Raw genomic sequence first — 26,769 nt, forward strand, 5'->3', positions numbered from 1 at the left:
ATCCAATAACCCAGACTTAAACACAGCATTGCCTCCATAGTTCTGAACTACTGTACTATTTAGCCTGAGGAGACCTCTGAAAGGATGAGGAACGGAAGAGGCTGTTTATTGAAGTATTTTCTTGAACGTTGCAACCATTGAAGTGAACATGCACCGCCGCCTGGTCATCATGCCTGAGGGAGAGCAGAGATGAAAGGCCTGCCCCCACAGACAAAAGGTCAGAGCCGCCTGTGATGTACAGACCTTTGCAGTAAGGGAGGCGGCCCCAATGACGCAGGATAAGCATTTTCATTATGTGGCTAAAGCTAGGCAAATGCACTCTGGACAAACTCTGGCATCAGAAGAGAGATGACATAGCATGTCTGCAGAACGCATGGATCAGTGAGCTCAGGCTATGTGACTATGAGCCTGCAACTGCTGCAATCAAAACATCAAATTCATAGCCGAATGGAACGAAGGACTGATGAAGGCTGAAACGATCAGATGTTTGGATCGGACAAAACCAATCCAAAATAATAATGTGCAAATATTCTAAACTGTAACTTCTTGTCCAAATGGAATAAAATGTTGTAAAACTGGGGCAACAAACCTGAAATCTTCCATTTTTTCATCTCCCAAGTAGTTGGAATCGTGCCCTCGTGGTTGCTTTCGCTGAAAATCTGGAAAGCATGGACTGGCATCTCTCCTCCCGTAGTATTGGCAGAACTCGTCTACGTCGGCTTGGAAGAGTTCTGGAAAACACAACAGAGACAGAAAAGGACAGAGGGTCTTACTCAGAGATCCCGCATACATAAATGACTTAATGCACTAAACCAAGAAAATCCAATGAAAATTCTTCTAAAATTATGTGCACTTATGTTTTGCATGTGTGCGTGTGTGTGTGTGTGTGTGTCAGAGAGAGAGAGAGAGAGAGGATGTGATATTCTGTGATATCCATGGGGAGGCTTTGGAGTTATGCTTGATGAGCCAAACCAAATCTTGGCGAGACTGAGCTGAAGTGAACAAGTGAAGAGAAACTGAGCCAAACCAAATGGATCTTAGCTTAGACAGGACTCAGTGCAGTGAATTATGCCTCCTCCAGGGACCAAAAAGTCAGCATTTGTCTGTACAATATTGTCATTTCTGGATTTCTGAAATTACACTTTCCTTTCTCAAAACCACCGGTCAAGATTGTTTAAAGGAAACCTCAATAGAGGCAACTGAATTTACCTGATAAAGGTTCAATGTGGAATGGTTCTAAAATAGTTCTAGCTTGCTGGTGAAGTGGACCTTAGGTCTACAGCAGCATAATAAAGAGTTTGAAATACACCCTGTCCTGCTGCAAGGCTCTCTTTGGCATTAAAAATGTCATATATCAACGGGCTCATGGGTCATTGGTGAGTTGCTTAGTTTTGCTTAGTGAGCCTCTGTGCCTGCTGCTATGTTCTTCAAGGGGAAACGCATCCCTCCTCAAAGGCCACACGCGTAACCATCACAGGCAGCATCATCATGGCAACAGCAAGATAGAGGACAATTGACAATTCACATGTTGATTAAAGTCCAAAACGAAACCGCATTACAAATTTGTGCAAAAGGACAAAATAACTCCAGTGTTTAAACACGGAGACAGAAAGTACAGACAGAACTTTGTATTATAAACAAATATGGGCAAAGATTTTTTACCTTCACCAAAAAGAAAAAGTGACCCACAGATATCAACACAAAGACCAAACAGAGACCAGCTGGTTCAAAGGCTCAACACACCCAAAATCAAACCAAAACATGAAGTCAATTAGTCTCAGTCATAAAGGATTTACCTAAACAATTTTACTTCAAAACAGACCCACATTTACTTAGATTTCCTTCAACTCTAATTGTCTGTGAACATTTATTTGATCCCTCTTAAAAGAAGTCTGAAAATGTCGCTGCACTTTTTGCATTAGGGAGCAACACATGGGCACAGCATGTGTAACGAAAAGATCAACTTGTTAAATGTGGCATGTAATTGCAAATAAACAAACATGTTTTCAGGGTGAACAATATCATAGCGTGTGTATGCTGGTAGAGCAAGAAAAAAAAGGAAGATGTTCCCATCGTTTATACATCTTAGATCCGCTGATGTACCCACAATGCTTTACTACCGGAGCAGAACCTCCATCAGGCACAGCTCCGCCTCCTTCCTGCACAGTCATCTTAATCCGTGAAAAAAAAGCCATGTGTGTAGTGGATCTCAGAGGCCCTTTGCGACCTAAAAACAATCTTGCCAGTATTGTTTCCTTTAGTCACTTGAGTCAAACCCTCCGAGGGCAGAGGAGAGCAAATACACCAGCGATAAAAACACAAACAGGACTCTCCCTGTCCCTTCTTTCATCTCCTTCTCCTGCCACACATCCACCACAAGGGCTGACCGCACCAAATACTGGAGGTGATAGGATATCCCCTCAAACATCTAAACACAACACTGAGATCAAACACACACACACAGTGCTTGCCATACCACCCACCTACTTGTGCCTGCAGTTATCTTAACCATGCTGGTTAGGGACCTGAGCTTCAGTGGAAGGAGGAGGAGGGTCAGCGAGAAAAGGCAGAAGATACAAGAAAAGAGGAGTCCAGGGAAGCTGGGAGGCCTACAGGCTGAAGTCAAGAGTGGAGCTAGTAAACGTCTTTATGGAGAAATAAGTACATGGACTAATCAGGGGCCAGCATGGAGGTTCACAGGAGTAGCAGGACGGTTAAGCATGCTGTAAAAGCTACTGTTTCATTTGAATACCTTTGAAATATGCCAGAGTTCAGATTAATATTATAATGTTGATGTGATTGCGATCATTGTTGTGGTCTCGTGTAAGATTTAGATCCACAATTTCAAAATGCACAGCAGTAAGCAGTTTAGCGTAAAGCTTCAACATGATGAATTATCCGAACTGAAGGTGAGCAGAGTGAAAGACAATGAGGGAGATTCCTGCAAAAGAGGAAAAAGACACAAGGGGGGAGAGACGGAGAAAGAGAGGGGGGGGAGTGAATGAGTGAGGGAGGGAGAAAAGGAGAGAGAGAGAGGGGGAGAGAGAGAGAGAGAGAGAGAGAGACATGAGTGAGTGAGGGGGAGAGGGAGAGGGAGACAGATCTCTGTCCATATTCCCGGCTCCCCAGCGCTAAAGTTATACTTCCATCTGGTTATCTTCCAAGGCAACCTGGGTGGCCCACCCAAAGTACTTGACATCTTGATGCACTTCAGCAGTTTTACATACACACAACCTTTGTAGAAAAATAAATGTGTCATTCGTCACCACATATGCTGATCTGTGGAGGGCTGTGTGGGGGTGTGTGTGTATGTGTGTGTGTGTGTGTGTGTGTGGGGAGGGGGATTCTTCTCTGGATTCATGTGCTTGAGCTTTTTGGTTTAACTCCATGAGCCCATATGTCTGTCAGCTCGCGAGGAAGTAATGCAACTCCTCTTCTCCATTTCTCCTCCGCTCCCCAGCTCGTGCCGTACTTCACGTGTCCTACATGACAGCAGTCGACCGCGCCGCACAGCCGTCGGACGCAGGCCCAAGATGGACTTGGATGGAATGTACGTGTTTGATATTCGACTTCAACTGCAGCGTACGATGTGGGTGGGTTGCAGACAAGTGTGTTTGAAACTGTTCTCTGTTTGCAAATCTCAGCAGATCTAATCAGTGTGTGGCGACAGAGACTGGAGGAAGACTTGGCTGGAGGAGAAAAGACAGTCAGAAAACGTTTGATCACGCTTGGAATGCACTCTCAAGGCACAGGTAGCTGTGATCTAACAGACCTCAAAGGAAATGCTTCTAAAGAACACATATTCTCAGGGGGCAGCAGTATTTATCATTCACGGTGCCATATGTCCAAGAAAAACAGCATCAGTGAGTTCCTGCCCTGCTCTGTGGATCATGCCTTCTCATGATAGAGCTCATATTTAGGCATGACCACAGCCAGTAAAGCAACACTTCAGCTATGTTTAGATTCAACTTACTCCCCCAATGAAAAGTAGCCGGTCGTGCCGCGCCGTAATGGACCAGAGCTATGGTGCTTACACATCCTCTTCATAGAATGGACCCAGGGATTAAGTCTGATGAGTTTTGTCTTTTTTCTCTGCTCCAGTTTTCTGGTTCACGCGTGATCTTTTGTGGATAAATGCGCGAAATGTGTTTCACACCTTTGCAAGTAACAATCTCATTTCCGTTTATGTTTCAGGAAATGCCTGAAGATTAGAATTAACAAAGCAAAAAGAGAGAGGAGAAAAACCTTCAGCACCTGGCGGCATAAACACAGATAGGCTGCACGCTGTGAGAGAGGGCAGGGGTTGTAAATGTGCCAGACCAGCGCAGACTAATTAGCAAAACCTTGTTGTGTCTGCATAGGCGGCACGCGACTTGACGGGGCGAGGCGTTTTTAACCGATGCGTAAGAGTGCAACAGTCGAGAAGCGAGCGAGGCCGGGGAAACGAGCTAACGCGTGAGGCATGCTCAGCAACCAACGGAGGTGAGGTCAGATGAGGTAAGAGCTGGATAAATAAATATTCACAAACCAGACTCCTGACGCACCACTTCTTGCACAAGTCCAAAACAGTTCTGCATGTGCAAGCTGATTCTCAATGTGAACCAAGGCCTGCTGGGAATTTCACTTCACAACGAAAGTGACCCAAAAAATGAGCACATTTGATTTATGGTTCCTGTCAGTCCCATTACAGTATTTGTGTGTGTGTTTGTGTGTGTGTGTTTGCCAGGTAACCTCACCGAGGCTATAATTCAAGTTGTTCACATGCTCGTTATTATCTGTGTATTGTAATTACCTGGTATGTGCCCCCTGCAGGTGTAGTAGAACTCCCGGCAGAAGTCCTGGCAGAGGCGCGGCAGGTCTGGCTCCCTGTGTGGCATCGTATCCATGTCCGAGGAGTGGAACAACACCTGGGCGTTGGGGGAGCAGTGAGCGCACTTGATCTCCTCCAGGAGATGTCCACATTCGGTGTTGTTGGTGGAGAAAATCTGGAGACCACACGCAAGACAAAAAACAAAAACAAGGAGCGACGCCTGATTAAATCAGCGTCTTACCTTTTATTGCTCGGTGCACAGGGAGAGCTATCACAACGTTTAGAATCAGCCGGAGGTTCAGTGGTATTAAGTGCATAAACAGTACGACAGGACACACCGTGCAGCGGGGAGAGTTTACATTCTAGGGTGTAATCTAAAATCTTCGTTGTTATAAATTTGTGACAAATTAAGTCAATGTTTGAGCTTTTCAGCGAGTGGCGCTACACAAAACCAGCCCGTGTTTCCAAAATGAGTGTGGGTGTCCAGATTCCAAGTATTCTTCACCCTTGTAAAACATTGTGCTTGTCAGATGTGTAGGTAATCAGTCTGTGATTGGCAGAATGAGTGGTTTGAGTTTATAGAGGTTGAGATGGATCCTATACACAGAGGTCACCAGGCTAACACAGGCTATCACACAGGCTATCACACAGGCTATCACAAAGAGAGACAGAGAACCCTTGAAACTGTGTTAGAACAACACCATGATCCAACCGATTCTGACTCCCTAAGACATACACGTACATATCATGCCACATCCTATGTCCCAGATTACGTAACTGATTGGGTGACAGTCATGATGTGATAAAGTAAACAACATACGACCATAAATCCAAACATTTAATTGTGATAACTCAAAGTAGAGACAGGTGCAGGTGCATTTGTGCGTCCATGCAACTTCAACGTCAATGCTGCGAGTCTGTCGGTATCACAGTACATTGATATATAGGATGCACAGTTTCTCTTTCCAACATCATGACTTCTAGGATGAAGGATGATGAGGAGGATCAATGTCGCAGCCACTCCCGAAGCTGACTTATGATCAGGATGCATCTCCTTTCTTAATTTCTCTGCAGGAATGGGTTTTAGCAGTGACTTCTGAACCAGCACCACCGTGACCTGATGGACCCTCACGACCATTAGACTTTCAATCTGTGGGTGTAGGGTCTCTGTTTAAAAGAAGCTTCACACTGCACTACACACAGGTGGAATTTAATACATCATTCCTATGCAAATCAAATACATGTTATTCGTCTCTTCTGCAGTACATCAAGATTACCACTTGGCTTGACGTAGAAGATGACGGCTCTCTTTGATGGACCGCAGCTTTCAACTTTATCAACGTTTAGCCTGCAGTTAGGCTTTATGCTTATGTCTCCCGTGAAATCAATAATTCTGGTTCTAAGGCCACAGCCATGAGATTTTAGAAAACCATCTTGTCCGACACCAAATCACCTTTTATGATATTGGAATTTCTGGTGCTATGCCTAAGATCAATAACAACAAATCCCTAAAAATTGGAAATGAGAAATTATTACTATACAATGTTTACAGGCCTTTTTTGTGCAATGCTATTCTATACCATTGGAGACAGCTTTGTTAAACAGAAGTTGGAACGTTCCTATATGTTTGGAGAGAAAAAAATCTGCTTCACAAACACTTAAATACACAATTTCCCATGTCTGGCAGATCCAGGGGCATGAAATGGAGAAAGACAAACAAGAAACCTCCAAGTCGTCCACGGGCTCATTACACAAATGTACACAAAGGGTTAATCTCAAAGAAATTAGCAGGATTATTTACATAACAAATTAGCTGTAATAAAACTCAATGTAATATGTTTCAGGTCAGGAGTTACGCTGCCTGGGCAGTCAGGCAAGCAGGCGGGCAGGCTGGTAGTGCTTTGCTCTGTGTGAGGTCCATGTGTAAACACCAATTTAGAGATAGACAGACACATCATTCCCACTCTGGTATCAACAAATTAGCAGTCTGTCGAAGTCAATTAGACCAGTGGACCCAAGGCCACCATATGGAAACCTTACCCACCCCTCTCAATGCAAAACAGTGCAGCCGATATTCAGTTGCACCGTAACACAGCCTTGTTTACCCAACAGGTGGCACAACCTCTGGCAGAAACGTCATTATGTGCATGAATTGCATCCAAACATAAAGTTCTGCTCTCACCCTAAAAGAGGCACCATCAGGGTGAATTGAGGTTCCAGGGGCTCTATTGGTAAGATCCCGTTCTTATTTTTATTTTTGCATTTTTAGCGTTGTGTTATCTCAACAAAGGGGAGCTCCAGGTTGGCTACAGCCCCGTATGTGTAGTGTGTTCCTCTGTAAACTCATGCCATGTAGTGTTGTGGGCATGCCTGTCCTCCTGCTCTAAAGTGCCCATTGATACTGTGTGCCATTGGCTGGCACAAGGTCCATGGAGAGGAGCATTTGTGTGCTGTCAGCCATGCCCTGTGCCCATATGTTGCTGGGATGCACTCCAATGTTACCATCATCCAAACCAGAACAAGCAAACCTTTGTTTGTTGTGTTGTGTGCTGAATCTCACAGAGCATGTTCCTCAAAAGCAACGAAGAGAAACGGGCAACCAGCCACAACTGTTGCACTTTTGCTGAGGACACGCTTAAAGCGGGTCAAGAACCACGGCCGCAAACACGACCCTGCAACAGTGTGAGAAAAATAAAATTATCATTTAGCAAAGCCCCAGATGTTTAAGTTTCCTTCATGTCCCGAGCTGCCAAGTCGATGCACAGCGTCATGTGGGAGAGCAGCTGTTACGGGATTACTCCTTTCTATATTATGATAGCATCTGCAAATGGCTTTTGTCAGTGAAATTGCCGGAACAAACGTATTAATGCACAAGGCCAAACCGAGAAAAAACACTTGTCATTCAGTTGTAAACAGTCTGTGACATGTTGCAAACCTGATATGGAAAAGAGAGGGGAGAGAGAGAGAGAGAGAGAGAGAGAGAGAGAGAGAGAGAGAGAGAGAGAGAGAGAGCGAGAGAGCGAGAGAGCTCAGCTTTAACAAAACACTTGTCCTCTGGGAATAGGTGTAAGTTGGTTGGTTGGGGGGTGTATAGTGAAGGACACACACCCTCTCAAAGGCATTAACACTTGGACAGGGCTGATGACTGGGGGAGAGTGATGTTCTCCAGCTTCTCCCATTAGTGAAACCAACAAACACAATGGTTTTGTTGTTATTCTTTTGCCATAAGCAGAAAGGGCTCCGTGTGTGGGCAGTGTAGTGGGGAGGAGGAGAAGTCGAGTTCGTCCCTATTGAGTTTTCCCCTCTTATTTGCATGACTTGAGCAAATTAAATGATGCAATATGGCTTTTTGTCGCAAAACAAAGTGAGATACCACCCAGCCACTGAATGATTCGAGGGGTGGTTTACATGAGAATGGCCCGGTGAGGATCCAACGCATTCCGCTGTACGAGCTCGGCTGGCGCAGACAGTCTGGAGGCATGTTCTCTGTCTGTCTTCACTCCAATTGCGCAATTAAGTATCAGACCTTACGTGACATTTACGCAGGTTTTCTCCAGATTTACGGCTACAGCGGTTAGCCGAAGTGGCTGCGGAAAGACACAGAACCTGTCGCATTTCGAACCGAACTTTCCCGATCCGATTACAACAAATTCACGAATAATAGCTGACAATCGGTACAAACACTAAAAACAACACCGCAGTCCATTCAAAGACGCAAACCTCGCACCGTTTCTGGACAGAATCGCTGCAAACCGCGCAGCACATTTTCCTGACAGTGTCGCTGAGTGTACAAGAGAAGTATCGTAACACGGAGAGTGATTACCATGGTAACACTGAAGCGCATTGGACACGCTGAATTAGAGTTGAGCCAGATTGTGTAAAGCAAGACACCTGGCAACAAAATCCCTAAAAATAGTAGCGAAAACAGCCTTTTAGCCTTTAAAATGTGTGTTTTCGCGGAGATTCATAGTGGTGCGACCCCGACAAAGCGTGACAAGTTGCCACGTGAATGTTATAGCAATAAATTCACAAATGAATACAGATTATGATCGAATATTATAAGGATATTTGTTAATATAACGCAAATGTAATGTCAGCTTCTCTCCTATAACCACGTATAGGAATGTTAAAATGTTTTACCCGTTTCCTGAACATTACTAACAACGCAAAGAGCTTTAAATTAATTGATTAAGTTAGTCCATTACATGTAGCAGCTGTGGAAACTGCGGGCATTGACCTACCCTGGCATCCCTGCGGTGCAAGATCTGGTAGGCGGCTCTCCTGGTGGGACAGCAGGACAAACGGGGATAGAGCCTGTGACAAACTTCTCCGCTGCTGCTGCTGCTGCTGTTGCCGTCCAGCAGCACTTTCCGCTCCCTCTTCTTCAGCCTCTTGGGCAAGCTTCCGTCGTAACACCGTCTCCTCCTGGGGCTAATCTCGCCCCTCTCGCCGAATTTTGCGTCTCCACATTCCCACACGTTGACTGCGATGGCCAAAACCAGCACAAACTGCAAATGCTTCATAGTTTATAAAATATTTGTGGGGGGAAAAAAACAAAACAAAACACGAAAACCTGCAATGCCAAATATTGTTATTGATTGATTTCCACGCACCATACAGCGATGGCAAGAAAATAATACTGTATGTTATATGAAGCGTGTAGCCAAATAAACGCAGGATGGATTGAAAATAAATCTTTTAAAAATAAATCAATATAAGTTCTGGTCCTTTATGGCACGAATCGGAATTTTAAAAAAAAAGAAAACAAAAAAAACAAAAAGCAGAATTTATCCTGATGAACGCAAAAAAAAGTCAAAAGCCAATGAAAGAGAGCTGTGACGTTCCTTCAGACGTACATTCCAGCACAGCGGTGTGTGTGCACGCATGGGGTTCAAAAACATATAAAGTTGTGTCTCACTAAGTCCTCAGAGCGCTCACATGTTTCCTCGTCCGCTTTCCTCCTTCTTTTTAACCAGCGCGCGAGAACAGGAGCGAGCGCGGTGACGTAGGAGCCCGCGGGGGCGCGCATGTGGCCGTATCTCTCTGAGTCCAACACGTCGAGGTAGAAAGCCCGGGGGTGGGGTGGGGGTTTACCTGGCAGAGAGGCGGGCGGAGGGGACCGGGACGCACCGCCGAGCTCAGGCAGGTGGTGGAGGAGCCTAGGAGCCGGTTGAGCCAAGCGCACATCGGACAGCAGCTGAGCTTTACAGTGTAGGGGGCAGTTCAATATCTCAACATATATGATGAGGCAATAACATGTACGTCTGTAATCTGTAGGTTGATCTGAAAATTGCGTCGATCATTATTTGTGTATGTAAATATTGTTGTTCTTCTTCTTCTTATCATTCTCTTCTATTCTGATCCATGTTTTTCTCAGAATCTGACCTTTTGAGAGACACATGGACATTTTCCTCCCAGACGCTGGCATGAAACTGGAGAGTATTGAGTTGCATCATACACTCTGTCATGGGTGTTGACTTTGTTTCTAAATCTGTTTTTAAAAGTTTGTTCCGGTAGCCATACAACCACTCGCGCATGAATGAATCAGAGAAATGTCAAAAGCCATCACAGCATGACCTGATGTTGCCCCGCGGATTTACCTAAGTTATTTAAATTTTGACTGAGGTCTGTGCTGATAATACCAAACCAAATGCTGGACAGTCTGAGACAATTCCTCCTTTACTTCAACCCTTCACAAATGTCACACGATAGCAATCCGAAAGGGAATGTCCAACCAGGGCAATTAGGGGAGAAACAAAGCCCCCCCCCCCCTCTTTTTGGATACACAGAGAATCTGAAATCAGTTACATTAGCTGCACCTGTTCTTACTTGGGGGTCTCCGGCACTCACCAGAGCCCCAGCTCGGCTTATCTACAGGAATCTGGAGCGGGTGGAATCCAGGAGGGGTTGGTTTGATTGTGGGCAATTATGGAAATGACTGTGTGTGCTATGAAGCCATGGCATAGCCTGCCAGATCTGACCCCCCACCCTCTACATTCTTTACGCTACCCAATTGGAGACATTTGAGGACCAAGTATAGCCAAAGTGCTACTGCAGTACTAAATGTAAAGGGGGGGGGGGGGGGGGGGAGCAGGACCATGTGCAGGGGAGGAATCTACCACTGCCACCACCGCTAGAGCCTCCAGCAGCTAAAGAAATATAACTGCATTGTGGAGCAGCATGAAAACATGTGGGATGCAGCTGTGGAGCACAGAGGAGTACATCTGCTGGGAGAGATAGGCCATTAGAGAGAATCACAGTTCGACAGACCGCAGCTCTAAGCTGACACAGTCCTAGCAAGGCACAGGCTCAGTTACATATTGGCGCACACACACATACAGAGACACAAAGACATAAGCAAACAGCCATACAAAGTGTCCTCGTGTGATAATTCCACTCCATTTACTTACGCTACAGAACTGTTTACATCACTTGTCTCTCATTACATATCATTAGATTGTTAGATTCTCATTGCTGTTGTAATTTCCTCATTTATTCCTTCATTCTAATGAACAGTGCCTGAAGAGATACCACCTGCCCTGCCCTTTGATTTCTGCAGGGTCAGTGGGGAAATTCTCCTGCACTCAGCGTCTGACCCTGTGAGAGGGAAGGATATCCCAGAGGGTGATGGTTAGGTCTGCGTGTGACCACACAAGGATCAACAACATGAGTCTGGAGCTCACTGAGCTCCCATTGCTGCCTCTGCCTTTTCCAAGCTTTGGGAAAATGTGAGTGTCTTTTCATTTGTGTGGTGATTTGTGCGCTTTAGTGTCCTTCTCAGGAGCGTACACATCAGAACCATGACACAACTGCATTTAAGCTTTCAGTGTTTCCACTACCTCACACCTCACTGAGTCCACCTGTGGCTGCAGTAAGGTTCATCTGCAGTTGTAAGTAAAGCAGGTGTCTTAGTATTTGTTTGCTAGAGAATTAAGCACAATATGTTAAAGTACAATGTACAAATAGGTACAAATGGAACATATCTCTAATGTGATTAGTTTTGTTTCTGTCACAGTTGCTCCATCGCTCTGGAAAATATTCAAAACAGGACATAACTAAAAGTGCAAAAGAGAGACTGTTCCTAAAATGAGGAAAACATGTATATATATATATATATATATATAACAACAGAAGTAATACAAATAGCAATAGAAATAAAAAATAGCATTTCAAATTCTACATTAAAATAAAAAAATTAGATAAATTAATGACAAATATAATTAAAAAAAGTTCTACTGCAGAAGTGTGATCTGGTGTGAGTCATGTCATGCTACGCTCAAACTACATGACCACAGCTCCGCTTTGACCCTGAAATCATTACTGTCAGTCTCCTCCTAACAGCCATTCAAGCGAGTGAGTATTTTCATGTCATCCATCCCATCACCTCGCGGCACACAGCAGCACTGTTTTACTCTCACACCTTCTTTAATGGCTCAGCTTTGGCAATTGTGAGTCCTGCAGGCGCACACAGAGTTCGGAAAGTGTTCACAGTGTCATTAATAGTCCTGACAACAGCTTAATGAGCCTCCGCCATCTGTTTATGAAAACTTCGGTAAAAGAAAGAGAGAACCAGAAAATTAGATCCAGTAGCAATTTCCAGCTGTGTGTGTGTGTGTGTGTGTGTGTGTGTGTGTGTGTGTGTGTGTGTGTGTGTGTGTGTCTGATTTCCACTTGAACAGATCTAAACACATGAGGACATTTTAAGTGTAGTGACTTACGCAGCGTCATCTACAGTGAGTCAGTGGCTGAGCCTGGGCTGTCTGCCCGGTATCAACAGCCTCTAAATCACTGGCTTCAACCATGGGACCACACTAACTCGCCTTCAGCTTCCTCACCCCTCCTTCCTCTGTACCACCCTGGAGTGTCCTTAGGCCTTGTTTGGCTAAAGTATACACACGGCATGAGTAACTGAAGCCACCCAGGGCTCCCTGGCGCGATGGCACAAGACACAAACCGGGTTGCACAAGTTGGGTAGATGAAGTGCTGCTGTGACTGTTTACGCGATGCTCAATGCCTAATGCATACAAGTACACATGATACAATAGCTGCAGGGGCCAAGACTCAGCAGCGCTGCCTCCACTGTTTGTTACAAAAATATAGGAAGCAGGATATCGGAAACCGATCAATCATTTGCGTCAGAGCGATGCCTTTCCAGATGTGTCAGTGCAGCCTCTGCAACTCCAGGATCACAGACGGGGTCGTTCTCGTCCCCAACGGTCCCAAATCTCTCACCTCACTTTGAGCTCGTCCTTTATTCTCACCGTAAAACAGAGAGGGAGACAATGATTGAAATGGCCATACTGTAGCTTTGCCCTGCTATTATTTGGCTAATTGCCCTCCAGTCCACTTTAAAGGGACTCATTTCCATTTCCACTTTCTGTCTCAGGTCCTCTTTGAACCCTAGCACAGAGAATAGCAACCCCTAAAGGCAAGTAAGAGGTTAATCCGCAGATGGATGACTCCTTGTGGTCAGTTGTTTGTAAATGTTTCCATCAGGGGTTAAACACACCCCGAAGTAGTCCCATGTTAGGCAGCATACATACAGTATGTGTGTACGCTGTAAATTGCAGATTCATTACAGTTTAGAATCGCTGCTCTGCAAATGAATTTGCTGGGACGGAATGGAGCGGGTGCTGGTAAACATAGTTTGGTGTGGGCAGCAATGATGGTGGTCCCTGATTGTCGATTGCTCGCCCATCTCTCCCTCCCTTCCTCCCTTATTCCCAGTACCCTGCCGTCCTCGGCCCATCTGTTCCTGCTTGGCCTCTCAGGCTCTCCATCAGGTAGACCCCAGCTACGGACTGCTCCTCTCATCCCATGGCCTCTTGATAAACCAGGCAGAAGAGGTCAATGTGTGCACCTGTATAACTGTTTTTTTTCCATAGATGATGTGAAAAATATGTGAATAGTAAATAGATGTCTTGAAAAATTGACTTATCAGCATTTCGATTTATAGTCTTTAGGACATATTAGTATAAATGATGTGGCTCAAAGCTTAATTCTTTTCTTTCTCGCAGAAATTTGTGCCATTATTAAGAACCGAGCCAGCAGGGTTATGCTCCAAATTCCTGTTGGCTTGGCAAATATGGAAGGCATCAGTTCTCAGTTAACACTCTCTAAACTCCAACAATTGGCCCGAGGAGACTGGCCCCAAGTGTTGCTTCACTGCCACGTTCTGTATATTGAAATTTTATCATTCAAACAAAAAGGCCAGCAGACACACACACACACACACACACACACACAGACACAGACACAGCCAGATTAATTAATCCCACCCTTATTTAGATAAAGCAAATGGAAAGTATTTGATTTCCACTCGTTGGAAAGCAGCTCTCAAGGTGGTCCTCAGCTGGCGTCAGGAGGGGCGATCGGTTTGATAATGTAGCGCAGCTCAGTGTAGTTTCTCTCCAAAGTGGACGTTATTTGGCGTTCTCAGGGTTTGTGGTCAGTTGTGAGACCTTGGTTTCCACAGACTCTTTGCGTTGGGATCAATTTACAACAGAGAAGGAAAGAGGGAAATGGAACAGCCACTCCACAGAAGGTGTGGTGGAGAATCAGTTAGAATTTTGTTCCTTTCATCCCCCCATGCAAAGGTCACTGTTTGGGAACCCACTGAGTTTTATTGTCCCAGGGAATTGTTTTGAGGTCTCATTTCAGAGTAATATTTCCTCGTCTAGCCCTTGTTCTTTTATATCTAAAAGCCAAAGTGAAAACTTCCCCTTTGTCTGGGATCTGATTACAGAGCATGAGTCATTTTTATATTGTGCCAGCCTCTCATGTCAGGATGTTTTTGTTCTAATCTCTTTCAGTTAGTCCAAGATACGTCTACTAGAAAACACTGCCCAGTTGTTACAGTATACATTTTCATATTGCCTCCCTAAATGAAATTTAAACTGTGGTCACCTTTTGTTTTGGGTTCATACAAGCCATGGAAGGTATTTGGTGGTAGCTTTGATGCAAACAGCTTGGAAATTGTAATGTGCCAGATTCACTACTGCTTTTGTTTGCCTCATTTGGGTTAAACCCAGTGTGACATCAACATCTTTCATTATTTAGGTCCCGGTGCATTGCTACCTCGCCCTTCTCTTATTCTCCATGTATCACCTGACTCTTTAATAGCTACAACGTCTGCGAATTGGTCATGCACATCTGCGTGTTAGTCAGACGTATTGTTCCTCCTCCTGGCCTTAAGGTTTTCATTAGCAGCAGGGTGAGGGTTGTGTCAGGAGGTGGTCCGCACGTTGGCCACGGCGACGGCAGGCCTGAGTCAGTGTGATTGAGCGGTTGAGTCTCAGGCCTCAGGCTTCTCTCAGCAGGCCTCATCTCAGACGAGTGGGGTCACTGCCCTATCTGCCACTGTATGTCCCCTTTCCATTCCTCAAACCCTCCATCACAGAGACAACTGGACAGACAGGACGCCTCTCTCCGACCCTTAGTCATCCTACATACGTGCATGCAGGCCCCTCCACACACACACACACACACACACACACACACACACACACACACACACACACACACACACACACTCACACACACACACACACACACACACACACACACACACACAGAGGAGAACACCAAACACACAAACAGTTGCAAGCTTATTACCACAAAACACACATAAACATAAACACTCCTTCATTATCTCCCCACTCCTCTCACAACCATTTAAAGCAGACGACAAATTAACGAAAGTCACTGACCATAAACAGAGGCTTCATGTTTGTATTTTCTTGTGGGAAAGGCCATTTTGTAAATAATTTAGGAAACAAAGGATAAATCAGGATAGTACGAGGCCCAAGTTTATCTTTTCACTAATTGCAAAGATACAGAACAGAACTATTTGGTTGCAGTCACCACTCTGCATTCCAGAAGCTGATAGCACTATTGGACCACCAAAGACTTAAAGTATACTTACATGACTTAGGATGTACAAAGCTCTGATAAAAAGGTTTTCCTCTGCATCTGCTCTGTCTTCTACGTGTCAGCGAGGTAGCGTTTTGTCTGCAAGGTGCCATTTTATTATGTAAGTAAGCAGACTGCTGGAGACTAAAAGGGCCAACCTGTAGAACTGTTTGAAAATGTTAATTTGGAGATCATCTGGTTTTATATTCATCCGATCGATTATGTGTTGTATGAAGTATCTGCAAACTGAAAAAAAGAAGCAGCATAACCAGTATAAGCAGGTGTTTGACATCAGGGTTTATCGATATACAGAATGTAGTAAATGCTGAGTTTTTATTCAGTCTTTGGCAGATGGAAATAAAGGAATAAATGCCAACATCAGGCCTTAGACCTTCTATGGAAACAAATCAATATTCCTTTGACACAACGTCTTTGATTAGTGAAGTTATGATTTCAAGGGCCAAGACATAGAAGCCATATGGTATGTTTCTTATTAAGCCTCGGACTCAACCAAGGTTTCATATTCTTGCGGCGTACTTGGCCCGCAAAAAGACCTCTGCGAATTCTGATATCGGAGTGAGAACTGACCAAACTCCATGATGTACCAGCAAACAAATGAGTGAAGAGATTGATCAAACATCATTTGTGTGCGGCGGTGCAACGTTTCAACGCTTTTCAACACTTGCCCTTCCTTGGGAAAGTGGATATTTTTTTTCCGACCAGTCTTTCACAACTTGTGGTTTGCATGCTGTGTCAAGGAGGAGCAGACTGCCAAGTATCAGTGCGTACATACTTCAAATATTTGTATGGTCAACTGGACAGTGCTGTTGCGGTTAAATCCAAAACACTCTTGAACCAGCGTCAGGTTTTATGTACTATTGAAGTGTTTCACATTTATTTGATATCCAAGAATCCTGACATTCAAAAGAGGAGAGACCGTTTCTAATTGGACAGCATGACGATTTGTCATATTTTACATGTTTCACACATAATAAATAAATAGCTATAATATAGTTGTATGGAGCTATGGGTTCATTCCAAGGACCCAGTGGTTACTTGGGGAGCAGCTGAGATTCCAGCCTTTCAAAAATCACTGTCTTGTTTGTCTGCATTGGAACAAAAAGTAGGTTTTGGACACCCCGTTTCTGCTCGACCTACATCCTTGCATGAGTCTGTGGTTTGCATCATTTTCTGTTCACTCTCTCTTGAATCTCCATTTGCAAGCTTATTCATGTCTTCAGTGAAATTTGCAGGTTTTTTTCTTTGTGTCAGCTGAAGGGCCACTGTGATACAAAGCGTGGACGGCACAGCAAACTTATGGAGGAAGAACTCCTTTCTGGGAAGTATTTGCAATATGGACTTTGTATCCAAACGTCAATGGTCAGTGAAGTTAAGTGTCTGGAGTGTGGAGAACTTGAGTAGTGTTTATTATTTTATAGTCTTAAATGTTATTCAGAGTTTCAAAGATGATCTGCTCATGTATATTTGCCTTAATTATTGTTTGGATTAATGCTGACCTTTCCTGTCAGCAATGACTGATGAGTCCACTTGATATTGTGTCCTATTCAAACTCACACAAACCTCACAATTTAAATGAGTTGAAGAGCTTTGCATCGTCTTCAATGGGGGGGTTTCCAACCTCAGATAACCCATCTAATTATGTTATGATTCCCCAATGTTATATTGAGCAACAGCATAGGTTGTTGAACTCTTATTAAACTTTCATTTCAAATTCCAGCCTCATCTCTTGGAACCAAAGTATTGCACAAAATAGGTATTTCACAGTCACGCTCCACAAAGTCTCACCGTTACTGGAAATGACTGCAGCTCAGTGTTGATCCTCACTGCTGTAGGCATCCAGTGAAGGAAATGTAACATAAATGTAGATGTGAGTAAAACTGTGGAAAATCTGTTCACTTTTACTGGAAATGACATCGCCTCCCAGATCAAATGGAAAATGGTAAACATCCTTATGCTACTGCAGCCTCATTAGCAACCAGCAGGGCAGAGGAAGCCATAATTTAGCAAATGTTTGCATACCCAAGTGTGACACCTGCACCAGTGGCCAAACAGAGAGGTGTCATGTGTTTGTATGGTTTCAAACTTCATTTATTTTATGCTTAGCAACCAGCGGGTCAGTCATTTATGACTCTTGTAGATGAGCACGACTTTGTTATTTTCCATCATAACACATCGCCTCAGGGGTCTCTTTCACTGAATGCATTGCAATTACATTTTATTATTATTTAGCGGGAGTCTGTCTTTGCACAAGTCAAACAAGTGTGTGTTTGCAGATAGTGATCGGTGCTACATCTACAAAATATTTAGAAAATATCACTATCCGTCTTGTTTAAATAATACATTTGGACAGTGATTGAGGAAAGTCAGAAGGTAAAACTATGATAGACAGTGTGCTGTAAGTGTAACAGTCATTTAATCACTGGAGGTTTACATGCATGTTAAAACATTGATTGTACTCCAATTAAGGCAATTCATTTTAAAATGTCATGTAAAGGCAATAATTTGCTACATAATGCAATATCAAGTTGACTCATTAATAAATATAAACAATGGTTTGTCTTAAATGAGGGTCGACATTACTTACATGCATTTCTTCACCTGGCTTGCTTTGCCTCAAACACTCTTCCATTAATGGAGTAGTTTTGTCCTTTCTAACGTGCATGTACACATACTGTGCGTTTCGTCATGTGAGACTGGCAGTCCTGTGCATAAAACTCATAAACGCAGCTAGTGACATTAGGAAAACACTGAGCCCAGTGCGTGGGTAATATTTACAGCACTCAATTTACAGTTTGAAATGTATGTTTTCATGTTGGGTGGTGCCAGGATGATAGTCAGTACACAGTCGGTACACGCTGACATTTCAAGTTAACAAAATAGCAACCAGCCTTTTAAAACCAAATACTATATTGACACATGGTTACATGAAGGAGGCAGCGCAGTATACAGATTATGCCAATGATAATTGTTTAGCTGGTTGTTTGGACTGGCTGTGTGTCACAATGTGGACTCCTGGCTAAATATTTACTGGCTGGGGGGGTTTAGAAGGCATACTTGGCAGCGCTCGAGTCTCTGGTCCAGAAGCAGTGGAGATGGAGAGCAAGGGGGGAGAAGATAGTGAAGTCATTGCCACTGGCCGATGTCGTTAGAGAGCCAGTGACGTTCTCCGCTGACCCTTTTACCATTTAGGGGGCCCTGAACTGATATGAGTGTTATTGACCCAGAGGCCAGGCGTGGCATGTTTGGGGTCTGCAGAATATATCCCAAGCTTTAACCTATACAACCGAGCCAATTATAGCTGCGAAAGACCAAACAATACTATCCATCAGTGAGGTTTCTTGGGTAAACAGGAATGGGCGGCCCATGTCAGGGTGTAAACTCCCAATCCCAGAGAAGCTAAGGGTCAGTAGAGCTGTTTGATTGTCTAATTGGGGGTTGGACTGTGTGTGTATGTGTCTGGGGAAAAAAGGGAGACACAGATAGAAACAGAGAGTACGAGCGAGTGTGTGTGCGTGTTTGTGTGTGTGCATCGCTGCTCAAACACTATGAGTCTGGAAACCGAGACACCTAATGAATGTGTGTTTGTTCTTCAGACCCCACACACCTCTGTTTATTTGAACATGGGATAGTGTTCCTGAGCTGTTTTATCCTCTGCGTGTTTGCCACCTTAACACGTGCACCACAGGGACGGTGTGTGTCGCTGAGTGCAACACGTGTAAAAAGAAGAAAACACCAACTCGCCTGACAATAAAGATACACAAACAAATCATCCAGCTCTAAACAGTGTTGCTGTTCACTATGTTTCTCCCAAATCATCAGATCATCAGAATAGCTCCAGTGTGAACGGCGCCAAAGGCATCGGGCCAACAGAAGATTGGCGGTCAGTTTAGTGTCGATGATGTGGTGATGTGGGTCATGGAGAGCAGCAGCGGTCACTGCACAGTGGCTAAGAGCCCAGCAGACCACCGGGAGAGGAAGCCTCCACCTCTTCTTCCCTCAGCCATCGATCACTCACGTTCACACAGGCAACAACAGATTCACGCAGATGCGACCATACGTTTGTTCTGATACGAGCCTCATCGTGATGTCATCAGCAGAGAGAACATTAATCACTCTTCTAGCAGCTTCTTATTCTCTATTTTGTTATATTTCAGAACAACACTACTTCTGATTTCAAAATAAGTGAGCGAGTATGTAACTAGTGCGTATCCAAATATTCTCAGAATGAAAACAACAGTCAAACAAATCCTTAATAAGCTCAACCTCCAGCTTTAAGCCCCCAGATAAGGAGGCTTGTGTGTCTTACGTCAGGTCCCACATTCTTAAAGATTCCTCCTTTGCACAGAACGCACCTGGAAATATTTCAGCGTGGCTGCGTCTGCGTGACCTTTAAGACCTCAATGTATCTTCTCCGGAGGCCCTCAGGGTCATTTGATGTTGGCTGTTTCATGCTGTTATCATACCTAACTGTCAGCCGGCAGCGTTTATAGTTATGGGCATGAAATTCACCCTGAAAGTGGTGACGGGGAAGCCTACTATTCTGAGAGTGGAGGTGATGGCCGAATGGTTCTAAAGAAACTATTAAAGTTATTTATCAACTTGCTGCCGAGTTTAGTGCAGGATGACGATGACAAATTAGTTTTTTCATCATAAAATTCAAAATGTAATCTCTGTGAACGATGAATACCAAACCTTCCTTTTGTATGGGCACACACACACATACACACACACACACACACACACACACACACACACACACACACACACACACACACACACACACATAGAGGCAGCCCTGATATAGCACCTCTTTAATTCACACCAGTACTTGCTATTCTTCGCTGGTGGTGTGATAGTATTCGCTGAGAGTACTTCCTCCCGAGGCTTTCAGTTGTCTGAAACACTCTACTTCAGCGCGAGGCCTTATTGCCCACCCAACGAGGTTATAGGGATTCTCGACTGCCCTCTCTCTCCCTAACTGGGTGGTCCTCTGGGGTATGGCTGAGGCACAGGTGGAGCATTGTAGGGGTGCTCACAAAAATAACCCCCCCCCCACCCCACACACCCCCTCACCAACAACCCCTCTCTCCCCACCCGCCCCTTTGCCACGCCTGCTCCACGGAAAAGATGTACTAAATTTTGCAGAACCTTCCATTAGACCATCGAGGCGCTAAAACACTGAAGGTGAAATGTTGACATAAACAAACCTGTGCCATGGCCATTCTGGGGAAAAACGTATTGAAACACAACGGCGGCTCCTTTGCGATCACATTTTGACCGTAAAAGCCACGTGCCACAAAATTGTGCGACGTGAAAGAAACAAATGTCCCCCTCTTGCCCCCTCCATCTAAAATATTCCCATGCACCGGTTTTGTAAATAATTATAGTTCTGCTGAATGTGTTTTATAAAGTTTACATGGTAGGTTCACTGCACCCTATCTGTTGTTTGGAGCCCTGGAAACCACCAGTAAGATGTTGACATATGGCAGCTCTGGTGTAGCACACAAGGCATGGATTACTTGGGACCATAATAAACAGGAGCATAAAGAGGGATCTGTGCATGGGGGTGCCCGGAGAGGGGTGACCCTCTTTGGACCTCCTTGTCTGAGTATCAGCGCGTCTGTCTCCAGCCTGTTCATCTCCTCTGGGCAGGCAGAGATGCTGGATGAAGTCAAACACACACACACACACACACACACACACGCTCTCATCCTGTACGGTGGGACGGTATGACTCGTGCTTGCCTGGTCAGAAGCTGCCGGCCACCTGCTCAAACGTGTTAACAGAGTGATTTATTGTTAAAGGCCCCGACTGGAGCGATGAAGATAGACAAAGAACACGTGTCTTGATAACCGAACATGTCTCTAAGTGACAGGCCAGCGGAGATACCCAGGTAAAATAATGAAACCAAACCATCTTGTTGACATGCAAACTCATAATGGAGGCATATTTGTGATGCAATACAGCAGGTGGTCCCCGCGGCGCGATCGCAACGGCGCTTCGCACAAAGACTTGGCTGTGTGCTCCATCCACCTGCACTTTGGTAAAGAGATGCCAGAATTTCTGATTCAATGAACCATTTATGCAAGGTCAAGTGACATATCGGTCTGCCTGCTCTCCACCTGTACAGCACAGCAGAGCGCAGCGTTTGCTCATTTTGTGTCGTTGGGGGTTGTTTGCTTATTGCGAAAAAAGCAGGATGAAGACCGTGGAACCGTTCCCGGTGTGACAGGTACTGCGGACAATGACGGGAATCGGCCGACTTAGCTCAAGACTAAATAGCCATTATCAGTGTTCTTTTCCTCTGATGTTTCACATGATTTCCTGCTCAGATCTTTGCGAGGGCCAGATGGTTGCATTGGCCACTGGGGATAGTGAGAAGCCCGTAGAGACACTTTTACAATGTGCAATTACGGCACAGATAAACTAAACGCTCAACAAAGCAAGGCATTTCCAGATCCCCGGCTTCTCGACTTTGATAAGGGGCAGACTTGCATTCCTTGGCCAATTTACTGTCTTCAGAATTGAAATACCAGCACTAATGAACACAGTTACTGCAGCTTGAATGAGAGCGCACATGCTACAGATATACTGTATCGCATGCTTCACTGGGCGGCGGAACCATCAACGTGTGCTTAAAACGCTTAGCAAAGCCTCGAAGCTGTCTGATGTTGTTCGGGATTTGGTCACACGCCAATTGATGCTAAGGGGATAGAATTTCCAAACCAATGAGCAGCTTTCCCCCATATTGCTACACTCCCGAGTTCAAGCTGTTTTGTTCCACATTAACATTTCACAGAGAGATCAGGCGCCTGCCCTCTGTGCTTTTACCCCAGGGAGCAAGAATCCCCCACAACTGACACTGATACAATCTCCAGGTAATGGCTGCCTCCCAGCCAGGGGGTGTGTGTGAGGATATAGTGTGTGTATGTGTATGTGTATGTGTGTGTGTCTGAATGGAGGAGGTACCCAACACCACTGGTATGGTCATAGGGCCAAAGTTCACTCTGAAATGTGTGGCCCGAGGTCGAGAGGTGCTTTGGCCTCCGTTAAAGGTGAGGGTAGAGTTTCAGCCTCCGCCCTCTCCCTCTCCTCTTCCTCCAGGCTGCTCTGCCATTTACATTTCTCACCATGACACGCGTGGCGACCCCCACCTTTCAGTCAGGTGTCAGAGGCCCGACAGGGGTTAAGGAAGAAGCTTTAACCGAGCCAGAGAGCGAGGATGCTAAAAAGACAGAGTAGGATGGATGAGACTGGTTTGACTGGACGAAAGTCGGTACAAAAGATCAAAAACTTTGGTTGGAAAAGTTTGGAAAAGTTTGGAAATGAATGGGCATGCATGGGACAGAGTGTGTCTATGGTGCTGCACAGTAAATGAGCATCTATATTTGGAGATTAGACATACAGCCCTGCTTCTCTGGTGTACAAATCAACATGGGACTGGCTCGGACGTGCTTAGTTACGGAAGCTGACTGTTTTAATAGTGATCTGTTGCAGTAATTTACTATATTAACTGGTTTAGTCCTCAACACGGACATCGACATACACACACACACACACACACACACACACGGTCGCATTCTCACATTCTCGGCTGGGCCTGTTTCATTGTTCCCCAGACGGTATGTGATCCTCAGACAGGACAGTGCTTCCTCCGCTGGTAGTCAGGTCTGGTCTGAAGGATCAGCCTGGCTAGAACATCCAGACAGAGAGAGAGAGAGAGAGAGAGAGAGAGAGAGAGAGAGAGAGAGATTCCCTGCTTTATGATGCTCTTGAGTCTGCAAAGAAAAATGTTGTTGTTCTTTCAGCTCCTCCCGAACTGATGTTACTAGCAAATGTTGTTGACATCTTTTTCAGATTCTGTCTGTTTTTTTGTGTGTGTATCATCTTTTCCTTTTGCTCCGCTCTGTTTGTTTCACTCAGTCTTCCATATCTCCTCAGCCATACTTCCTCTATCTTCTCCGTTTTTCTAGAAAATACCGTCCCTCCCGTTACATTTTACACATTGGCGATCCCTTTCCCCGTAAGTTCCTCTGCAATGTTCTGTTTCTCTCTTTTTGTGCATGTGTGTGTGTGTGTGTGTGTGTGTGTGTGTGTGTGCTTCCTTGCTTTCCCTCTCCCTCTGTGTCTCTGTTTCTGTCTCCGCTGGTGTTTTTCTGAAAAATAACAAGGTCTGGGGCTGTGCGTGTGCATGTGTTTTGCGCTGGCTGCACGGGGCTGGATGGGCTGGCTGCACTGGGCTGGCTTCTTGTGTGGTCCCCCGGCAAACTTTATGATTTATTCAGCTAAAGGCAGAGGAGCACGACCCCCAGTGACCACAGAGAGAGAGCTGCACGTGGGTTTAATGATTTCACCACAAAAATGTCTGCTATGGCTGGGGTCTGCATGGGACTGGGAGCCCCCCCACTGGCTGAGTGTTGGGGAGGGTTGGCGGGTGGGTGTGTGGATGGGTGGGGGGGGGCGGGTGGTGTTGAAAAGAAAGCTCGGCTGACCGGCCTGAGTCAATACAAATGCTTACCAGTACACATCTTAGCCGGACGGATTACGAGAGACGGAGAGGACAGGCGGAGGAGAATTACATCCGATCGGCATGTTCGGAACGTTTTATTCTCGCCTCTTTCAACAACTCGCCACCGATTTCTGCTTGTATGCTGTGTATTCTTTATGACACGTTCTGCTATTTTCCTCGCTATGCCCCAGCAACTCTCCCTCTCTCTCCCCCCCTCACCACCACCACCGCCACACCCCCACCCGCATCCTGCCTCTTGTAGCCAGTGGGAGATTTTCAGAGGCATTATTGAAATGTGGACACTGAGGATGATGTAATCATGCTTTCAAGAACAGAGAGAGGGGGCAGAAATAATAGGGGGGTGGTTGGGGGGCAAGATCGAGGTGGGGGTGGGAGGGTGGGGAGATTTGGCATATTTCTCTCTGCTGGTGTCCAGGTCTGCTGGCTCAAGAGAGTGACTGCTGAGGGCTTGGATCTAGATGCTACGGCTGGTGCTGCTTCTCTGTGTCCGTCTGGCTGCAGTGCCGCGCTGCGAAATGATGTCATTGGAAGGGATTTGTGAATATTCCCGATTAGGACACAATGTCAAGGTGCTGAAAAGAGCTTTTTTTTGTCAAGAGAGTTGTACGATCTCTTTGTTCGTCTCAGGTTGAGGACCGGTTCGTGATGAATTTTTAGACGGAATGCGTGGCTGCATATTTTAGCCAACTGGCTTAAATTTACAAACTTTAATGGATTCTGATAGTGTCGGAACATAAACTCAAACCCTCTGTAACTCTTTAAGTAAAATTCACAACATTCAAATTCTGAATTAAGTCAAATTGTATTCAATTAATGCACCCAAATGTCAGAACTACAAGCTTGTATTGTCAAAAATGGGTCCTTCCCTGTGTGTTAAATTGTGAAAATCACCCACATTGGAGACTTTTGGAATAAAATCTACAAATATTGCACAAACTTGCTTGATGTCCACCATCTGGGCCTATGTTGGATTTGAAACGTGAATCTGCAAAGTGACCAGAATCAGCAGTGGAGCCATCAATAAATGTACTGGAGTTACTTTCCACCTCTGGCGCTAACTGCTCCCTATTATGGACAGAAGCTGCTGGGAGGTTATTTCATCTAAATCACAGCAGCGTTTGTATGTGTGTGTGTGTGTGTGTGTGTGTGAGTGTTTGTGTCAGAGGGTGAAGCTCTATCAAACCAGTCATCATTACAAGCACATTCCACAACTCCAGGAGGGATTACACAATGGTCAGTGCGTAAAGTGGGTGCGACGCAGGCTTCTCCGTCAAGCCCGAGCTTAAGGCTCACAGTGAGTAATGAGTCCACCCAGCAGAACCTCAGCACACGCCCCGGGCCCAAGGAAATGTATGTGCTCACCATGTCTGGTATGACAAACCCCCCCCCCCGACCCCCCCTCACCGACTAGCCAGGAACAGAATCTCATATCTGCTGCTTCATCTTTGATCCCCCCTCCAATCCACCTCACAAAACATATTATGTGGTTTTCATGCAGCGAACTCAGGAAGGTTTACTGGTTTATTATCTGACATGTCTAGAGTAAACTCTCCTAACACACACACACACACACACACACATACATACACAGACAGGCTCGGGCTGCCAGATCCAGACGTAAATCACTATGACTCAAAGTGCAGAGAAAACATTGACCCAAAACATAAGGAGATGATGAAGGCATTTATTTGCTGGACGTGGTCTGCATATGCGATGATATGTGAATGGGACATTTTGTTTGCGGAGAAAATGGAGGTTAATTAATTGATGTGCAGACAGTGTAATTTAATGTCTTGGGGCCTGTTGAGCTCGTTATCATTGCCTGGGGGATTCCACACACCCCCCCCCCCCCCCCCCCTCCCCCCTGCACGTTCACCGCTGAGTAGATCTCCATCGCCGAGTGCTGCCGTCGCTCTGAGCCTGAGAGAGAAAATGCAACGGAGATAGGAAAGTTGGGATAAAGCGGGGATCCAGGAGCCAGAGTTCCGCTTTTCAACCGACTTCTAAATTGGAAATTTCGAAAACAAAACGTCCATGTGGAAAGGATGAAGGTCCAGGCGATGAGACAGCTCTTGTTCCTCTCCTCTCACCTCTTGTCGCTCTCCCCTCCGTTTTCCCACTTTCTCACTTCCTCCCTGGTCCTTGCCCCTTGGAAGGATTTGGTAATATAAGAGCCGCGTTCCAAGAGTGACATATCCCCCATGCGTCTGCTCTCTGACCCCACCCCTTAACCCCCCTGGCCACAGCCCTGTCCCTCTTTAAGGAGCGTTTGTTTTGGGCCTTGTCACCGCTGCGCACTGTGCAGCTCCAGCCACGGCGGCGTTGAACCGTCTCTTGCTAATTGCCGCACTCCAGATGAGTCAGAGAGAGAGAGAGAGAGAGGGAGTGATGCAGAGGCGTTCTTCGCTATTTTTGGCCCCGGCCATCAGCCCCATAAGAGACGTGCCCCCCCGCCGCCCCCCTCACCACCACCACCCCTCTCTACCCCTCTGATCTC

General features: G+C 45.4%; 1 protein-coding gene across 1 annotated transcript in view; it reads right to left on the reverse strand.

Annotated features, from left to right (window-relative positions):
* Nucleotides 1-9,756, reverse strand: part of hhip (hedgehog interacting protein) — a 30,232-nt gene extending 20,476 nt beyond the window's left edge. Inside the window, exons 1-3 of the mRNA XM_076147959.1 lie at nt 9,052-9,756; nt 4,793-4,985; nt 590-731 (exon numbers count right to left, since the gene is read on the reverse strand). Of these exons, the coding sequence (XP_076004074.1) occupies nt 590-731; nt 4,793-4,985; nt 9,052-9,333 (617 nt within the window). The 5' untranslated portion in view covers nt 9,334-9,756. The remainder of the gene's footprint in view (nt 1-589; nt 732-4,792; nt 4,986-9,051) is intronic.
* Between the last annotated feature and the right edge of the window lie 17,013 nt (nt 9,757-26,769).

This window comes from Genypterus blacodes, unplaced genomic scaffold, assembly GCF_046128005.1.
Source record: "Genypterus blacodes isolate CSIRO-AG114 ecotype Tasmania unplaced genomic scaffold, CSIRO-AGI_Gbla_v1 ptg000039l_1, whole genome shotgun sequence".
In the NCBI taxonomy this organism is placed as follows: domain Eukaryota; kingdom Metazoa; phylum Chordata; class Actinopteri; order Ophidiiformes; family Ophidiidae; genus Genypterus; species Genypterus blacodes.